The sequence below is a fragment of the Rhinoderma darwinii genome, chromosome 8 (genome assembly GCF_050947455.1).
Source record: "Rhinoderma darwinii isolate aRhiDar2 chromosome 8, aRhiDar2.hap1, whole genome shotgun sequence".
Taxonomy (NCBI): Eukaryota; Metazoa; Chordata; class Amphibia; order Anura; family Rhinodermatidae; genus Rhinoderma; species Rhinoderma darwinii.
In genome coordinates, this window is record NC_134694.1 from 105,462,858 (window position 1) to 105,478,780 (window position 15,923).

At 40.6% G+C, this 15,923-nt stretch overlaps 1 protein-coding gene across 1 annotated transcript; it reads right to left on the minus strand.

Annotated features, from left to right (window-relative positions):
* Positions 1–5,411: 5,411 nt before the first annotated feature.
* LOC142659726 (cytochrome P450 2G1-like) lies at positions 5,412–15,910 on the minus strand. The gene is made up of 9 exons (XM_075836150.1): positions 15,612–15,910; positions 14,062–14,224; positions 13,818–13,967; positions 12,263–12,423; positions 11,064–11,240; positions 10,813–10,954; positions 10,015–10,202; positions 9,674–9,815; positions 5,412–7,874 (listed from the first exon to the last, which is right to left on the minus strand). The coding sequence occupies exons 1-9, from the start codon at positions 15,804–15,806 to the stop codon at positions 7,690–7,692; spliced, it is 1,503 nt and encodes a 500-aa protein (XP_075692265.1). The 5' UTR covers positions 15,807–15,910; the 3' UTR covers positions 5,412–7,689.
* Positions 15,911–15,923: the final 13 nt, after the last annotated feature.

The following is a 15,923-nucleotide window of genomic DNA, read 5'->3' on the forward strand; positions in this document are numbered from 1 at the left end:
TCTATACATTAAGTAGGAAAGGAGGGGGGAGGACGAACTGTTGAGGGAAAATGTTGGCACTGAATCTGACTGCTATTTGTTCAGAGTTGTATACATTCTTGCAGCTCTCAACAGGGTTTCCATCAACCAGATTCTTCGAGTGCAAGTCTACAATCCTATGTTCTGCTCTTACTGTAGGTATAAGCCCAAAAAAACAAAACGTAAAAAAAACTGAGCAAATGGCAAATTTAGCATCCCCTTTTGACACACCTTAGAAAATTCTGCTAAATATCAAAAATACGATTTAGATGTTGAATATATATTAATATTATTTACAGATTTCAAAATAACAAAATAAAAATACACAGAAAAAAACCCCCACAATTTCACCTTCTTTTTATTCGCAGGTTATTTTCTGAAGCTTAGATTAGGCTATGTCCACCATTGTAGGCATTTTTATCGCTCCAATGCATTTATAGTAAAACAAAAATGAATTTGCTTCACAAGTTAAAGGGAATCTGTCAGGTCATTTTTGCCTATGAAATGAGTACCAGTGTATGATATGCCTTATAGTACCATGCGCCCACATACCTTTTGTATTGCCGACATCATTGTTTCCTTCACCGAAGTCCCGCATGTGCACCACTCACATTTTGTTTGGCGCCTGCGCAGTACGCTACCTGTGGGGGTCTGTGAGAGCGTTGCTTACAGCAGGTAACATACTGCGCGTGCGCCAGACTTCAGTGAAAGAAACAGTGACTCCCCAAAGCCTGGCAATGCCAATCTGAGCACAGGGCAGAGATGGGGAGGGTTGGATGCAGAGCTCAGGAGCACTTGTGACGTTTTGGACGGTCCGAAAGGCACTTGCAAACTCATTTAGATATCGGAATAAAATGGATTTTCTCTGAAAAGAGGGTGATAGCAAGCGATATAAAGGTATGGGTGTGCATGGTTTTAAAAGGCCTACCAAATGCTGGTTCTTGTTTGGTAGGCAAAAATTACCTGACAAATTCCCCTGTCTGCAGTTCCTATGCTGACCTATGTGTTTCTATGGTTACAGTCTACATACCCTGGGTAGTCTGATCCTGCAGTCATGTGTTACTGCACTCCATTTGTCCCCTTTTCTATTGGTTATCAATGGAGTAATAATCGGCTGCAGGATTAGACTACAAAGGGTTTGTTTGTAGTCTGTAACCGTGGAGACTGACAGGTTTACTTAGGAGCTGTATACACAAAACTCTAGGATGTTTTTAATCAGGACTATTTCAAAAGTAAATTCATTACATTAGAGCAATAACAATATGGTTTATATGTCCTTTAGTGTAAATATAATTATTTATCTTGAGGAAAATGTAGCTTAGCTGTAACCCCTTCATTCATGTATAGCACATACATGATTGTTCTTGTTTGTGTCTGTGTATGAATACTATTATATCTTTAAAGTATTTTATTTAATTTCTGCTTCAAGTTCACCATTTTGTTAATTGTTTTTTCATCTAAACAAGCTTAAAATATAATTTCATAATAAGGAGACTGAGTTCTTTTTTTTTTTATACAGACAGATCTCCAATTCCCCTGCATTGACATAGACATAAATAATAAAATTTTTGTTACCTACAGTCACCACTAGAGGGAGCTCATGAGTTTATGGCAAACTGTTTATGCACTGAACTCAATTATAAAACATGATGCAGTAAGCTCCTAAGCTTCCCCTAGTGATCCCTACAGGCAGACAGTATTTTTTTGTCTACTATGTCTAGAGAAAATTTGGAGCTTAGTATCAGAAAAAAAACCTAAGATCTCACTGCTTTAAAAATGTTTTAAGAATTCAATCAGAACAAAATCAATGGCCTTTAATCTCTCACCATTCTGTATGCTCCGCAGCTTACAAATAACTTTTCACTCCCATTTATATTTGTCATGAGAGAATCTCTGTTTGCTGAGAGTGTTGCTGAAACTGCAGTTTATTTTGGCTGAGGTCCATGTTATACAAAGGTCTGCCTTAATAAAACATTTAAAAAAAATAATTTTTGGGGCCTGTAATGGGGCTATGGCTGACTGCTTGCTTATCAAACATAATTACATTGGGGCCCTGCTAAGCGGCTTTTGCTGATTACTTTTTAAAACAATTATAAAAAATTTGTATATTGTTTTTCATTGTTTTATATTTAGTTTATTACAATGCTTATGGCAAGATCTGCATATATCAAGAAATTGTCTCGGTGTCAAAACAGCTGAATGACCTGCTAAAAACATAGTAAAAAAAAACCCACAAAAAACAATCAAGATTAGCTAGGGATTTGAACTATTACTATAAGTAATAAATACTTTATAAAGTCGGAAAGCGTGCCTTCTGTCCGTCAAAAGTCTAGGGTTTCCTGCCCAGAAGGGGTTGCATTGAGGTGAAAAAACTGACGGCTACACCATCCCACGAGACCCCTAGTAGGGACCCCCATAAGGGCTCTTCCCAGGGACTCCAACACTGTGGTAAATCCTGCCTTCACTTCTTATATGGACAGTGATGTTGGGAGCTCCCCGAGGTATACAGTGTGGTAAACTTATTTTTCTGCGGAATCCCTCAGGAAGGAATAGCGTAGTCTATTCAGAGGTGGACGGAGTACTCTCAATACCTAAGTATTTGAAATGAGAGGCCACAGTCAGGGAAAAGACTCTAGAGGCAATAACTATTATTATTAGAGGGTAACATACAGATTTTGATGAGCAGGCCAGAAAAGGAGCTAAAGTCAATTAGGCATATGGTCAATTGTAATAAGCGACCTGCATTTTGTGAGATAAGATAAGGTCGTCGGCATATAGCTCTAACTTGGATTCAATGCTGTTGTGTACCAGTCCATGTATAATAAGGGTAGATCTCAGTCATGTGACTCGGGCCTACAATGCTAAGGCTAATAGGATGGGAGAGAGGGGACACCCCTTGACGGATGCCCCTACCCAGGGAAAATAAAGAGACAAATGGCCAGTAGTCATTATACGAGCCTCAAAATGAGGGCTAAAGCAAAATGCCTGTAGGCTTGGTCAGAGAAACTAACACTCCAGGGAACCAAACGCTTTGGAGGAGAGGCTAAGTCCCTATCCCCTGCCTGGTCATGCCAGACAAAGTTGTGCATGAGCAAAGGTTGATTTACCTGGCATGAAACCAGTCTGGTCCGGGTCTATGATGGACCAGATCACCTGGTTCAGGTGAAGTGCCAGAATTTTAACCAGTACCTTGCAATCGCAGTCAAGCAGCAAAATTGGCCCATAGGAGCCGGACATACTCGGGTCCTTATCGGGTTTTAGTAGAACAATTGTAAAGGCCTAGTACAGGGAGGGGGCAAAACGTTTGCATTTAAACTGGCATTATACATGGCCAATAATTGGGGACTGAGTTCATCACAATATCTTTTATATATGTTCACAGGAAGTCCATCCAGACCAGGGCTTTTTCAGGTGGGAGGGCAGAGGAGCTCTTATGTAAAGAAATGAGAGCATTCAAAAGGTCTATCGGTGCAGGGGTGAGCTTAGGGAATGATATGTTTTTGAGGTAGGAGGAAATTTCCTCATCAGTTTTAGTTTACTAGGAGGTATATAGGGACGAGTAAAATGAGTGGAAGCACTGGGAATCAGAGGCAACAGAGCTACACAATTGGCCCTAATCATTTTGGATGGATAGAATGGCTGGAAATTCAATGTTTTATTTTTTTAATGAAAACACATAGGCATATGGTCTTACGAGTCAACAATTGTGAGTATAATAGCTGAGTATCAACAACTTTAGTACCTGACAGGGACGTATCAGCCTCTTCTGTGTCAGAGGTCTTCAAGGATCAGAGATTGTAGGTATAATCTTTCACAATTTCCAATACTTCCCCGATCACATGTTATCAGTGTCATGTTTGGTCTCCTCCAGACCCTTCATGATGTCCCAGCCACACAGGTGATGATCTTGCAGGGACCAAAGCTGACGCTGAAGCACATATTGAAGCTTTGGTTCTTGTACTATCTTTTTCCAGTCGTTTCTTCCATCCACTGATTCAGCTTCATGACCACCGTCTGCCTCACCCAAGGTTTTGATACCCCCACCCACAAGAATTGTACTGTAAATCCGCTGCAATACCAACATGTCTGAACATGACCTAAAAGTTACTTTTCACTTTATATGCTCAGCCGCATGAAAGGTTCTAATTCTACTTACATAGATCCAGTAGTAGGGAGTGCTTAGGGCAAAGCTCCCTGGAAAAAGTATGCAGAGTAGTTCTCCTGTAACTGTACCTTGAAATATGAATATTATTAACCAAACCAGAGACCCTATAGACAGCACTTTTGTGAGGCTGTCCACGTGGCACCTAACACAGCCAATCAGAATCCCCCCTGTACTGAAAAGGAGCAAATACTCAAAAACAAGAGTCATTGACTTACAGAGAAGTCACCAATAGGTGGCACTGAGGAGAGAGTTTTCTTCCTTCTGGAAGTCGTAAGTCAGTAAACATTTAATATTTTCATAACTCATATTTATGTAATTAAATATAATAACAAGAAAACAACAATGAAACAATACATTTCTCAAGATATGTTTCTTAATTTAAAAAAAAATCTTATTTTAACAAGACTCATTTATGAAAAGGTTTCAGGATTACTTATACTTACGTAACTTTGCAATGTAAGCCAGTGTAGAAACTCGGTCCCTGAGCTAGGATTTTATAGAGCATCGGTCCCTGAGTTATTGGAATTTGTGGGGAATTCTTTAAAGCTGAATTCACAATGATGTTATATATATATATTTTTTAAAGCTTCTTCTATAACATGGTTGCACCAGTGTTGGTCACTATGTGGTCCTTTTTGCTTAAAGTGGTTGCCTGCTTTGGACACATTTTTTTGTCTGCACTGCCAAAAACTGCCAAAAACTGATCAGAATACCCATCTGCTTAGATCCCCAGTGATCAGCTGTAATCTTTGGATGAATTTGGCAGCAAGTGTTAAATATTTCTGCAGCGCCACCGCAGGACAAATTAAGTACTACATGTTCCCATTGAAATCAACGGTCTGTTCATGTAATGCACGGACATGCTGGGTCCCCTCCAGAGAAGCTCTTTGTAGCCGTTCTCCAATTTATTTAATACATGAGGGTCCTGAATGGGGGATTTATCTCAAAATCAGCCACCCAGAGTAAGGACCCACTGGACTGAGTTTGCATGAAAAAGTTTGGCTAGTAGCAAAAGATCACAGTAAAGCTTAAATGTGTGGCACATGTCTCCTTTCTTCTTTTTTGAAATGTGAATTGTACATTTCCTGCTACAGAATGACGCAGTGACATAGAATGGGGGGTGGGGTATAAAATAAAATAAAATAGTATCAGCAGGCTAATAATACAAGCAACTTATTGTGTAATGTGCATAACAAGCATAATAAATACACAGAAATATACACAGAAATGGGTATGATCCTTTATTACTGTACATACCAAAAGTCTTTATACAGCATTTCCAGCCATTAGGCATACTGAAATACAATGAGTAGCATAGGAAAAAAACAAAACTGATTTAATCTATTTCCTAGGATTGTCTTGTGTATATTCCTTATCCCACAAATATGTTTCTATTTACATCCAATGCACAGTAGGGGATGGGATAAGAAGAGTAAACAGCAGTCACAATGGGTGTAATAGGTCTAAATAGTAGGGTGTTCTGTTCAGTAGTCAGTTTCTATGCTTAACTCGGGTAAAGAAAGGGTTAGCACAAGAATGTGAAATGAAGGGCATCCGGAGCACAGCATAAAAGGAAACCTAACCCAAAATAGAGGGAAGGACACAGACAGCAGGGGACCCGGTGCAAGAATAGTATACAGGTCCATTGCTCTTGATAAACTCAAAATACAGCACCCTCTTAAACTTTAATCTTAGAGTTTTTGGGGAACATACATTGACATCCTATCCTTAGGATCGATGACCGTCCGACCACCGCCCTTCATTGTGCAGTTGTGCTTGGTACTGCAGTATTGCCCCTTCATTTTACTGATTGTGGGAGTCCCAGGGGTCGGTCTCTCACCAATCATACATTAATGGCCTATTTTCTGGATAGGCCATGAATTTTTTTTTTTTTGGACCCTTTTATATCTCTATAACAATTCACCAGTAATTGTGAGCCATGAAATTCCTTAGCTCATTCACCTACTTGCATTCTAATGTGACAGTGCCCCCCCTCTTTAGCTATTGGTCCACTTTCCCTTGCACATACAGATGTTAAAGACTATGTACACCTTTAAAATTGTTTGTTTTGTTTGCTTTTTAAAAAAAATAAAAATGTCTATCAGTGTGTTTTGTGCAACTTTCTAATTACTTTTTATTGAAAATTTTGTTTACTTTTTTAGATACAGCTGCTTTGTATGCTGTATACAGAGCAGCTGTATCTTAAGATGAGACCTGAATCTGTCGGTTCAGCGGGACTGACGGGTTCAGTGTCAGCGGGTAGGATCCACCTGTTATCGATCACATCTAAGTTATGAACACATCTAAGTTATGAACTTAGATGTGATTGGTAACAGCTCGATCCTGCGTTGGACGCAGGACCCTCTGACACTGAACCCAGTGGCGTAGCTATAGGGGTCGCAACTGTGATTGGGCCCCTAAATCTCATGGGCCCACAGGGCCCCCATTGCCACACAACTCTGACTGCGCTGGTCCCGCTTCCAAGTGAATCTGCAGGATGCATATTCAGTTGGGTTCAATGCTGGAGTGGCTCGGCTCGGCGCAGGCAGGCACCATGTAGTGACGTCATCGCGCCTGTCTGCGCCGAGTCACTCACAGCACAGTGCAGAGGAGGAGAAAGATCCTCCACCCGTTGTGGTAACGGGGGTAGTGATTATGTTATTATTATCCTATTAGGTACACACATATGGGGGCATTATACTGGGTATGGGACAGCTAAGGGGGGCATTATACTGTATGGGGGCATTATACTGTATGGAGGCACTATAATGTATGGGACAGCTATGGGTTCATTATACTGTATGGGGTCACTATACTGTATGGGACAGCTATGGGGAGCATTATAGTGCTTGGGGCATTATGATGTATGTGGCAGCTATTGGGGGCATTATACTGTATGGGGGCATTATACTATATGGGGCAGCTATGGGGGGCATTATACTGTAAGTGGCAGCTATGGAGGGCATTATACTATATGAAGGGCATTATACTGAATGGGGCAGCTATGGGGGCATTATACTGTATGGGGCAGCTATGGGGGGCATTATATTGTATGGGGCATTATAGTGTATGGGGCAGCTTTGGAGGGCATTATACTGTATGGGAGGCATTATACTGTATGGGCAGCTATGGGGGGCATTATACTTGTATGGCTGGCATTATACTGTATGGGGCAGCTATGGGGGGGAATTATACTGTATGGCACAGACATGGGGGGCATTATATTGTGGGGCAGCTATGGGAGGCATTAGACTGTGGGGGGCGGGCAGCTATGGGGCATTGTACTATATATATATATATATATATATATATATATATATATATATACATATATATTAAATGATTTCAAAGGTGTACATAGCCTTTAAGTAAAAAATATATAATTCCATGATCCTCTTTCAGATTATTATTGGTTTAGGTTAATGAAGTATTCTCCTTTAATTCATAATACTGAATTTAGAAATAGAGGCTGAGTGTATTTATGTATAAATGTTCACCCAGCTTTTCTAATTACGAGCAATGAATTTAATCTTATGGGCTGGAGGAAGCTTTTCCAAACCACTTTCTGCAGGAGAGATATCCAAATCCTTGGGATCGACTGTAGACTTCAAAGTAAATTTTTGTAGGATGACGGTAAAGAAAATGAAGAGTTGCAGACGCACCAAGCTTTCGGCGACACATATTCTCTTTCCTACAATAAGAAGAGTATACAAGTGCAGTCAACAAGCCGAGTTACAATGATGATATAAATAATTATGCTTTTTGAGGCGTAGAAGCCAATGCCTCCAATAATGATATGTAGACTATGAGGAATTTAAAGCCTTCAGTCGTTGCCTGGAGAGTCTGTCAACAGACTGCAGACTGTTGTTGACGGGAAACAGACTATGCCGTAGAACAGACTATAGTTTTCTGATCGGCTGACAATGTAGTTGTTAAATTCCACTGCAGCCTTGTATGTTACATTCAGATTGGACATCTGCACAACCCCTTCGCTGAATGAGGATCTGCTGACGATCAGTTGATCACTGCAGGTCCTAATACTGACACCCCTGGGAAAGCGGTGGGTGACCACTACAGGAGAAATGTGGTATTGCACTGCGCTTATTCAAATAAATTTGTGAACATGTAATACTGGTCCTCCAATTCGTGGAGCTGCTCTTTGCAGTGGCTCTCTGCTCCGGCAGATAAGCAAACCCCTAATATATTTTTACAGGTTTAACAAAGCCTACATTTGAAAGCTTTATAATGATTATCTTAAAAAATGAGCATGTAAAGGCTTAGAAAAGTCAGATGGTGGGTAGTGGGTAATAAAAAATGGACATAATTAGAGGCGTAGGCGTAGCTAGGGGTTTAGCACGGGGGGGGGGGGGGGTGGGGGTGAAAACACATCTGAGTGGGGCCTAACTCTGTGGGCCCCCCACACAATATAATGACCCCTTAATGGCCCCACAGAGTACAATGCCCTTACAGCTGCTTCCACACAGGATAATGCCCCTATAGCTTTCCCCACACAGTATAATGCGCCTTAAGCTGCCCCCACACAGAATAATGCTCCCAAAACTGCCCTCCACACAGTTTAATGACCCCTAAGCATCGCACACAGTATAATGCCCCATAAATGCCCACCACACAGTATAATGACCCCTTAGTGCCCCACACAGTATAATGTACACATAGCTGCCCACACACAGTATAATGCCCATATAACTGCCCCATACAGTATAATGCCCCTATAGATGCCTCCATACAGTGTAATGTCCCCATAGCTGCCCCAATACAGTATATTGCCCAGAGTGGCCCGCACACCTAGTATAATGCCCCCATAGTGCCTAATAAAAAAAAAACAATTAAATAAATACTTACTTATCCAAACCCACGACGAGTTGTGGAGATCACTGTGCTTCTAAAGCCTGTGCAGTGTGTGGCTCAGCACAGACAGGCACAATGACGTCGCTACATCGCACCTGTCTGCGCCAAGTCGATCACAGCCGGCATTACATACAGACGTAGCCATCTTTATGTTGACTTTTAATGCATTAAATATACAGTGGCAAGAAACTTTAACTTAACTTTTTCAATGGCGTTGTAATGGCTTTTGTTGTGTGATATCACACTGCAGCAAGTTATTAGAGTCAAAATAAACTTTGTTACATCTGTAGTGAATGCTTGAGCAAGGAGCCATCAGCTCCTTGCTTCAGCATTGGATTCAACTGTGTCTGCGTCCTGAGGATGCAGATACAGTTAAAAAAGGAACATGCCACCCCTGGGGGACCGGCCCTCGGTTCCACCTTCTCAGTGGACCCGGGGCCACTGCTCTCCTGCCTCCACTGCTAGATACACCTCAGGACTCAATATTATACTGGTTGCTGATTGTATTCAGAAAGCATTAGTCCCTTCATTTCATGCATAACTTGTTGACGATATAATAGCCTAGATATATGTGTAAAATGTTGGTAGGAAAATAGACAAATAAATGTAACATTTTCAAACCTGCAGAAAATGGCATAAATCCATTATTTTTTTTAAATTTGCCATTCTCATCCAAAAAGTGATTGATGTCAAACTCTTCTGGTTTTTCAAATTGTGTAGGGTCCCGCAATACTGTGGTCAACAAGGGCAAAACATCTGTACCCTAGAGGGAAAAATAAATCAATAAACTTTAGACATGATCTTTCATCTGCTGATGACTTTTATGTCAGCATGTATTTGTGGTTGGGAATTTTTAGCAATTGGCGGAATTTTTACATCTCCATTGTGGGAACCAATGCTTTTGGAAATGCCCCTTTTAAAATCCTTTGCCTTTGATGTTATAACATAAATTGGAGGTTTACCTTGGGGAGGTGGTAACCACGAAAGGTCACATCTCTTGTAGTTGATCGAATAAATCCTATTGGGAAGATATCACTATATCTCTGTATCTCATGTAATAGAGCATTTGTATAGGGCATATGGTTTCTGTCATCTGCCTTTGGTTCCCTCTCTCGTCCAATCACTTGGTCAATCTCCTCTTGAATTTTATCTGTAGTTCAGTAAATAAAACACATAGGGTATTTGTTATTTCGGGCTTCTCAATTGTTTCATATAGAAAATAAAATAGAAGTAATTAGATAAGGACTCACAAGCAGAGACTATTTTTATTGATTCAAAAATAGATACGCATTCTACGATGTTGGTGGTAGTCATAAAAAAAACATATAAGGATTAGCTTGGGAAATATAGAATAACTTATCCTCTCATATTATAAATATCTCATGGAGATTACATTGGATTAGCTGTATATATAGGCTGAAGTGGGAAAGAAGGTATTGACTACGGCTTTTGGGACTGCAGTCTACCAAGGCTCAGCTCCAGAAGGCCCCATTTTCATTTTTCCCTCCTCATGCTTTACAAAACATCAAACAATGTTTTGGGAGAAACATCCCATGAGCTGAAAACATAGTGGAGCCATGTAAATGATACATACCGCTATTCAGACAACAAACCCTTAACTATAAAGGTCTCCCATAGGTGCACGTTAACCTTTTCTGGAACTGTTTTTGAAGGCCATTTTAAAAATATATGTTGCTGTATCACATATTGGAATGAAGTGTTCACATCATACAACATATTCACATTATACAACCATTTACCTTGTATCTCTGGATACTTTACAAGTATCAAGAAACCAAAGTTCACTGTAATTGAAGAACCCTCGGCTCCTCCAAGGAACATGTCAAATACGGTTGCTATCAGAGATGGTATGTTGAAAGGTGTCTTGACGTTCTTCTCTTCCTTTAAAGCAAATGTAAGGTTACTATAATTGTTTCTATACAACTGTAAATTCTACTCCAACCCTTTAACAATTGAATTTGCATTCTTGCTGTTGTAGATGTTCACTCACCTGTTTCATACGGAGGAGAAAACAATCGATATAATCTCGAGGGCAAGCTGGATCCAGTGTCTTCTGGTGGCTTCTTACTGATTCCGCCACAACTTCTTCAAGTGTTTTGAAAAGACTAAATATTTTTTTGTGGGGTCCAGGTAAATATCGCATGATTCCAGGAAAGACATCATACAGCTGCAAAGAGAGAAAAAAAAGTTAATTGAAGATGGAATATATAGAATCTGACTTAAAAATCTACTTATAAGCATTTGATTTGCCCTCTTGGGTAATAAAAGGGATACAAGAAATATATAGCTTGGAACAGGAGACAAATGAATCAGGTTACATTGGGTCTGGGACATAGCTGCTGTATATGGGGTGCAGATCTAGCAGTTGCACCCGGGCCCTGGTGCCTGAGAGGACCAAAATGCCCATCTAACACATAAGAAGCATACCAGTATTATAAATGCCACATAGTTGTTTGGGGCCTGATTAATATTTTATATTGGGCTTAGGAGTTATGTCTCTGCATGGGTAAAAACTCCAAGAAATAGTGGCGTATCAATCACAGTTGCAGGGGGTGGGTTCGACACGGAAGTGAAGGAGGGCACACAGACTGCCACTTCGGGCCCCAGCACATAAGTTGTGCCATGGCGCATAGAAGGTCCTGACACATGCACACAACATACAACGTCAGGACCTTCAATGCACCACGGCACAGACCTTTTGAAGAAGCCCCTTAAGCGAAGGTAGAAGGTGAGTAAATTATTATTTTTTTTTCTAAAATGTGACAGTGACATGTCAGAAGATTATACCTGGCTGGATTTCTACTTTCATACGCTTGTCGCCAAAGCTTGCTGTGTCGTCCTGCCTGCATCGCAGGTAATGAAAGTCAATATAATAGATTTGCGACCCAAAAGTTGTTTTAACCGCGTCACCACAGTAGCAAGAAGTACAGGTGGTTTGGGTTTCCTGTGACTGTGGAGTTGCGGTTTCAACAACTTGCAGGTCTCAAAGTGACCACATCGACTTTTATCACCTGCGATGCAGTTAGAGCGACACAGAAAGCTTTGGACGTGTGACCTGTGTCGTGGCCAAAGTCGCGGTGTAAACCTAGTCTAATGCATCAACAAAACCCCTAATGTTGTCTTGAAGACTTGACACCATATGTACATATTCCTATTATGCATTTATAGGCAGCAAAATTCCATTCTCACCTGACCCCAGGTTGATGAGATGATGACAAAAGCATCACGTGAGTCCTGGAGAATTCTCATCCACTTTTTGTCATTGTAGTCATAGCGAGTTCCCATTAGTATGTTTGTAGTAGCATTAGAAGTTGCACAAATCAGAGTTGTACTGGGGTCAAACGGCTGCCCTAAAGGGGATTGAATTTTTGCACATGATTTTGGACATTGAGCAGTAATCTATCAGAATAAAGATTATTCATTCACTAAGACACAAACGGGACCGTTTTATGGAAGCATTGCTTGTAGGAGAGAATATCTCAGTAAAAAAGTATCTGGTGGAACATGCCACAATTTTATTCTTTCTGATTCCATGTGAATTCTGCATTAAAAAAACTCCATATTCCTTACTATTAAATTGTAAGCATATGGATCTACAGTATGGCCCCATAGATTTCTATACATATTGTAGTATGGCTCAGTACACCTCATACCTCCCAACCGTCCAAGAACTAGCTAAACAGTCCCTGCATCAGGCATTGTCCTGTTGTACCGTTCGGTCAGCGGCATGTTCCGGTTTCAACTGTATCTGCGTCCTCAGGATGCAGATGCAGTTGAGTCCAATAGGGGAGCATTGAGCTGTCAGCGCCCTGCTTCACCATTCACTATGTAAAGCCAGTGGTGAGCAGCTTGGCGCATCCAGGCGCGATGCAGTGATGTAATTACACCGGCCTGCGCCGAGCCACACAGAGCAAAACACGGGGGAAATCTGCCGAGAGATCTCCTTTGTTCATTGTGGAAATGGAGCTAAATGAGTATTCATTTTATTATTTTTATTAGGCACTGTACAGGCATTATACTAAGTGTGGGTGGGCACTTTAGGGGCATTATACCATTATACAGTTTGGGGCATTATACTGTATGGAGGTATTATGCTGGTTGGAGGCAGCTATAGAGACATTGTACTGTGTGGGGAGGCAAACCTGTGTGGGAAGCCACTATGGAGGCTTTATACTGTATGGGGGACACTTTGGGGCATTATTTTGTGTGTGGGCACAATGGGTGCTTAATACTGTTTGTAAGGGGCACTATGGGGGAATGATACATGTGGGGACCTCTATGGGGTCATTAAACTGTGTGAAAAGGCACAATGTAGGCATGATACTGTGGGGGCTCTATACTGTGGGGAGGCATTATGGGGTATTATACTGTGGGGGCACAATACTATGTGGGGCACTATAGGGACATTATACTGTGTATAGTCATTTTCCAATTCTACTGACATTACCTCTGAACTGTTTTACATCATTGTTTTGGAAATTCTGAATGAACAATTGATGGCAAGGCACAAGTATGAGGGGCAAATATTTTGTCATGGAATAATACTAAAATTCTAATGTAAGCTGACACTAGAGAAAAACATTAAGAAATCTCAATTACTAATGTGTTTTTTAAGAATAAGAGATTTCTCATAAAGTTACTTAAAATTGAGAAATGTCCTCTTGGTTTAAACATTTTATTTATGACTCCATCCCTTTAAACTTCCGCATTGAGGTTAGCTCTGGTCTGCATTCAATAGACCCACCATTTAAGTTTTTGAAGTGATTGACGAGATGCTGGGCCTCTTCCTGTAGAGGTTCTTCTAAACTCTTCTTACCCATTCCAAAATCTTTGAGGGTCATGAGAGAAAACTGTCTCAGTTGAGTCCAAGTTTCATCATTGCTTAAAGCTAACCCTTAAAAGAAAAGGCAAAATACAAAAATTCCTTTCAATTTCTTTGTTAGAAAACAATATTATGCCTGTAACTCCATTAATCACCATAACCTTACCTCCATTGTGGTACAGATGTTCAAAAACTGGGATGGTGCCTCGATTCATAAATACATCCCCCATTTCAACTAGTGCCTCCTTTATGGTTTGGTATCCAGTGAGAATCACTGTAGGTCTTACGCCAAAGTATACAGTGTAAATAGGGCCAAATTTCTCAGCCAACTGTAAAAATATCAGGCAGATCTTTTCATCTCTTCTTTGAGGAGAAAATACATCTTACTAGAACATAATTTGACATTATTAGATATTGGGCTTCCATACCAAATTTTTGCCATAGACGCCAATCAACCTAAAGCTAGATTCATGTCTGACGGCCTCATGGACCACTGGTCCTTCAGACAACCAAACATCTGACACATTCCACAGACATAGCAAACTTTCATCTGTTTTACGGCACCACTCCTGCCTGACTCGAATGTGAAGAAAAGGAAAATTACAATGCTCTTGAACGGTGATAGGAAACAGCATGCAGACATTTTTTTTTATTAATGCTGGGTATATGATCTCATGTAAGCAGAGGCTTTTCTAGGTGATGTTGATAACATTGCAGAATAGCCTTTCACAACATCATCTATTTTGTGATGTTCCAACATGGTGCAACTCCATGCTTTACATGTTGGACAGATTGCTAGCTCAGGTATTTTTATTAGGGATGCAAGCCACATCCTCGGGCATTTTATGTGTAATCAGTTTTATGAAAGTTTTCAAGGTATACAAAAGAACCGAGGGGTGAGCATATCCCACTAATAGGCATAGCGAACAACATATAAATTGAAATCTATATCCTCTGGCCTTTTAAAGAGCTCCCTCCCCCGCCCTTAATTTATGAGCAGGATCAACACCTCCATTGATCATATCATGTTACCGCAACACGGGGAGGAATGCAATAATCCTAGTCTGCCTCTATGCCATCTTGCTGTTGGAATGCCAGCTTCAGGGGAGGGGGGGGGGGCATGTCTACTGCTCAGGAGGGACTGGAGGACGAGAAAGATCTGGTAACCGTTTTAGAAAAAGAGCTAGAGATGGTGCCTTCATACATAGCTGAGAAATGTTGAGCTCTAAAGGTTGGAAGGGAGCTTTTCTGAAATGTACACAATACCAGGTTTATGTTAGGATGGGTATATATAGTCGGTGGGTATTGTAAGAGAACTTTACTTTGTTCATAACCTTAAAAGTGCAGTATACTGTATTCTATAAAGTAAAAACAAAATAGAAAGAAGACAAGGACTATGTGGCATATGGATCGTATGTCTGCAGTGTAGGACTGTAGGGGTGTGATAGGGTTTTATACATAACTATAGCAATAGAACACTGAGGAGAACACAGATGGGTCTGTTATGATGTCTACAACAATGACATTTTACTGTACTGTTTAGTTTGAAAGCTTTTTGGTCTACTTTATTCTATTTAGTCTGGTAAATCTTACTTATAATTTATAATAAAAAACAAAGTAATTCTGCCAACACAGAAAGTATTAAGATTCACCGCCAAACCTTATTCAACTACCAAACTTAAAACATTCTTGACATGATACTGATAACAAACTTACCTTTTTTAAGCTCGGCACCAATCCCTCAAAATGGACCCGGAGAAAGTTCCCCAAAATTGGCAATGGGAGAGGTCCAGGTGGCATCCTTCTTCTCTCCCACACATGTTTCCAGTAAAATAAGGCTAACATGAAGGTAAAAACACCCACCAAGATGACCATGACATTCTGCTGATCAATCATGGCTCTGACACTCATTGTACTTAGTTTCAATGTTGTATGCTCTCTCTCTTTTTCTTCTATGCATTGGCATTTTGGAAACTGGGAGGATCTATTGGATCACCCCCAAAAGTTTCCTGGAGCCGTGTTCTGCTG